Source organism: Brassica napus, chromosome C7 (assembly GCF_020379485.1).
Source record: "Brassica napus cultivar Da-Ae chromosome C7, Da-Ae, whole genome shotgun sequence".
Lineage (NCBI taxonomy): Eukaryota > Viridiplantae > Streptophyta > Magnoliopsida > Brassicales > Brassicaceae > Brassica > Brassica napus.
The window spans coordinates 33,204,202-33,208,548 of NC_063450.1; the positions used below are offsets into that span (position 1 = coordinate 33,204,202).

General features: G+C 31.9%; 1 protein-coding gene across 1 annotated transcript; it reads right to left on the reverse strand.

The window, feature by feature from the left end:
* Positions 1–320: 320 nt before the first annotated feature.
* Positions 321–4,017, reverse strand: LOC106381258 (alcohol dehydrogenase-like 7). The gene is made up of 9 exons (XM_013821147.3): positions 3,763–4,017; positions 3,550–3,686; positions 2,896–2,942; positions 1,474–1,802; positions 1,318–1,400; positions 1,169–1,244; positions 990–1,054; positions 813–908; positions 321–735 (listed from the first exon to the last, which is right to left on the reverse strand). Exons 1-9 carry the CDS (start codon positions 3,818–3,820, stop codon positions 457–459), a joined length of 1,170 nt encoding a protein of 389 aa, XP_013676601.1. The 5' UTR covers positions 3,821–4,017; the 3' UTR covers positions 321–456.
* Positions 4,018–4,347: the final 330 nt, after the last annotated feature.

The window sequence follows — 4,347 nt, forward strand, 5'->3', positions numbered from 1 at the left end:
TATAATATATATAAAATCTATTTTTTTATTATTTTATATTTAATGTGATTGTTTAATTTCTTTTAATAATATAAAAGTAAACAAAAATGAGGAAGGATGCAAATTTTTTTATCAAATCTTTATTATTCATAATCATTAATTTTTATATATATTAATCATATTAGGTAATTCCGTAGCTTTTATTTAAGGAAAAAAATACACACTTCTTATATTTTAAGTTAATATAATGTTTCCTAGTAATTGGATTTTAGACCAACATTTTTTCAATTGATTCTTAAGTTGTCACGTAAGCTAAATTGTCATCCTAATTAAGTGACACCTAAGCAAGATCTCTTTTTAATTAATACAAACTTAAGGTTACAACTTTTTAAATGATCTTCGATAAGAAAAACTTGAACATGTAACATATATGAAATTTATTAAAAGACGAAGAGATAGAAAATAGGTAAAACTCCATTAGCCCATCCACAATACACACCTGATGCATCTCCCGTCAAGGAGTAGCTGGAACGCATCATTAATGTCCTCAAATTTCATCTCGTGTGTCACAAATTTATCCAGCTCAAGCTCCTTGCTCATGTAGCGTTTAAGAAGAAGAGGAATGTGTGATTTAGCCTTTAAACCACCGAACAACGAGCCGATTAGAGTCTTCCCGTTGTGAAGAACATCGGACGAGTTTAAGCAAATTTCTGAACCTGGCTTGTCCACCCCTAAAGTTATCGTCTTTCCCCATCCCTAAACGTTGATTCAACCAAAAATTAAAATTCTGAACCTTATAATTTGTTTCTAGGCGTATATCAGTGCGATCATACCTTTCTGCAGCAAGCATAAGCTTCTTGAACCAAAGAACTGCTTCCAACACACTCGAAACAATAATCTGCTCCCCCACCAGTCATCTCATTGATCACCTAAACACAAAGATATAAATCAATCATATAATATTTAGATGTTTATCCATTTCCATGGACGCAACTGCGAAGTATCATTACCTCGCTCAGACGCTTGTTTTCGCATGTCATCGAGTTTACAAACTCAGTTATTCCAAATTTTTGGCCTACAAAAAGATGATGATTTTATAGCAGTTATGATTAATTTACTAAAAAAACAAATTATGATTTAACGATTTTTGTAAGGTAGCTAGCTATAGACAAAATAAAATATCACTAACCAACTTCGAATTTTGTAGGATTTATATCGACACCAATGATTCGAGAGGCACCACAAAGTCTTGCACCCTCAGCAACCTAAAATTGCACAAACCTTAACCAAACTCAGCACCTCAAAATTAAAATAACTTATTGAAAATTGCGACTTTACCGCTAGACCGATAGAACCAAGTCCAAAAATCACAACAGTTGATCCTTGTTCAACTTGGGCAGTCTTCCAAGCAGCACCAACACCTAAATTAAAATCCATGCATTTCCTTAGAAATCAAACAAGTGCCAAATCTTTGTTACAATTTTATTGACTTACCAGTGGAGACTCCGCAGCTGAGGAGACAAGCACGGCTAGGAGGAATAGAAGAATCGATCTTAACTACGTGAGCGACATCAAGAACAGTGTATTCACTGAAGCTCGAGACATTTAAGAAATGGAACAGAGTGTTGCCATTCAGGTCAGTGAATCTACTGGAGTTTTCGTATCTTGGCATCCATGGTGAGACCTTGAAGGGAAGTCTGCTGCATAAGTTGCTCTTTGGAGATTTGCAGTCAACACAGTCACCGCAGTCTGCCATAAATGTTGGCAGTACAGTGTCTCCTACTACTACTTCGGTGACGTTTTCACCCACACTCTCCACAACTCTGTATATTCAAATTTCAATTCCACGACATAAATTTGTTTAAAATAAAAATTGTGTTCCATTTCAAAAAAAAAAGTTGCGTTTTTAGACCCTTTCAAGCATAACTTTTCAAAAACAATTTTTTTTTGCAACAATTGGTTTAGGTAGCTTAGTCAAAATGTAGCCAAAAAGCCAAAAAACTTTGCAACAATTGGTTTAGGAGCTGTGATCTTAAACAATACGTAAGTCTTTAAGGGAAGTGTAACATGTTTAATATTTGGCTGATACTGGCAACATGCTTATTAAGCCCTATGGAAACTGATTTGTTGTTTTGTGCGTCTGACTGAATAACTGTTTTTAAACATGAAATTATGAGTAACTGGGGAATATAATCCGTAAACATACGGGAGTGATTGGGGTTGAAGTTGAAGTCTAGGTGGTACGAGGTCAAGGAAGATCGGTTCAGTGTTGGTGGATATTATGAATGTATATTTGTTAAAAAACATGGGTTGTTTGATTGGGTTGAGTGGTCTAGTTGTCTCAATGATTATTCAAAACCTTCTGTCTATTTTACCAAAAAAAAAAAAAAAAAAAACCTTCTGTCTATTCTTGCCAGACATGCAGAAAAACATCTATGATTGGCTATCCATACAATTTTCAAAGAATAAAATATCTATGTTTGTGTTAATTGAATAGCGATAATAGATGTCTCTATATATCTTTATCGTAGTCAACGAAAGTTTCTTAACGTTAGCACCCCAGTCCCTAAAAGTCCAAAAGCCACTTGTAACCTCTCGTGTGAGGTTTGAAATGAAGCATCGTATTTGATTGACATAGAGAATTTTCTTTTTGCTACTTGTCCCATATTAATTTATTTTGAAGAGAAGTTGACCTAACTTTTATTTTTTTGGGAAAAGACCGAATATATGTTTTCATAAACAGGATTACAAATATATTTGTTTGATTGTTTCCGTAAAAGCTTGAATCTAGCGCTCATAAAATATGTGTTTATGCAGTAGTACATATTATCACAATAAGATATTAAAAAAGTTTTCGATCAGTAACATATTTAAAAGGTTTAGAACATGATGAAATTTGGATGGATATAGACTAACCCAATTGCTTCGTGGCCTAGAATCCTGGGAAAGCAGGCTGGAGGAACCTGCGTAAACAGCCAATAACAAAACGTTATAACTCTGATTGTAAAGTACCAACGACCACAATATATTAATCCCATAATATTTTAATCAATAAAAATTAAAAATACTATCAATGGTCATTGGGTCAATACTTGAGTCTGATACATGCGTTAGAGAACTAATTTTGGATCTACCTAAAATCGTGAAATACTGAAACATTTTATCAAGAAATAACATCATGTAAATTCATTTTTTCCGTTTTTGATGTCTTCAATGATTTTAAATAAACTTTTTTCATGTAAACTGTAATATATATAATATTCTCTCTATTTTACATAAATAATTTTTTTAGTGTTTTTACGTATATTAAAAAATATATATTAAATCACTATAATAAATGTATAGTTTTTTGTAATTTTTAAATTTCAATAATTACTATCCACAAGTAAATTAATAAAATCAATTAATTTTTTTGAAAATCACAATTTTTCATAGAAAATACAAAAAGTCTATTTTTGTGAAACAATTTTTTTTTTTAAACATCTAAATTAACGAAAGAGAAGGAGCAGATGTTAACAGAGAATAATAGCTAAAATCATGAACCGTAGAAGAGAAGAAAAAAGAGAATACTTGGAGTTTCCAGAAGGTGATGTCACTGTGGCACAGAGCTGTACAAATGATTCGGATCCGAACCTCGAAAGGCTGCGGCGGCTCAACCAAGATTTCTTCCATCACCAGTGGCTCTCCGGCCTTCCTACAAACCGCCGCTGCCATAGAAACATAAAAGTCAACGCTAGTCAATTAACGACACTTATAGATAGAGGGCCTTTCCTCTACACTAACCTTTGCAACGGATCGGTTTAAGTGAAGACTTGTCGCCGGAGGACTTGCCGTTTTCCATCTCCCTTCCTAGTTTTGCAGCTTTGGCCTTTGTGAGTCAAGTGCGTTGCTGTTTTATGTCTGTATATAAACTTGTTCTCTAGATTTATTACCATTTTTGTCGTTGCAATATTTAATATATTTCTTTTGTGTTTGTGTTTATCTGCATCCGGTGCATCAAAAACTTTCTCTATATTGTGTAGCAGGTGTTTCATTTCCTTAGCGCTCGGGGACATAAATATTTTATAATTATTTATTAATAAATTAATAGTTAACAACTATAATTCATTTGAAAATTCTTACATATTATAATTTTCTTCTAAATTTGATTGTACACTATATTCATTATATAGAAATAAATATTAAAAATTAATCAATATTCTATTTTCAATTCTATAAAATTAATAATAATGTTACTCGATTAATATTTAGTTATATGTTTTCTGTTTTTTTTAAACCATTTTAAAAAAATATATATTTTTTAGATAACAGCACAATATATTATATATGAATTATTTTTTTATTTTAAAATATATTTTTAGATTTTGG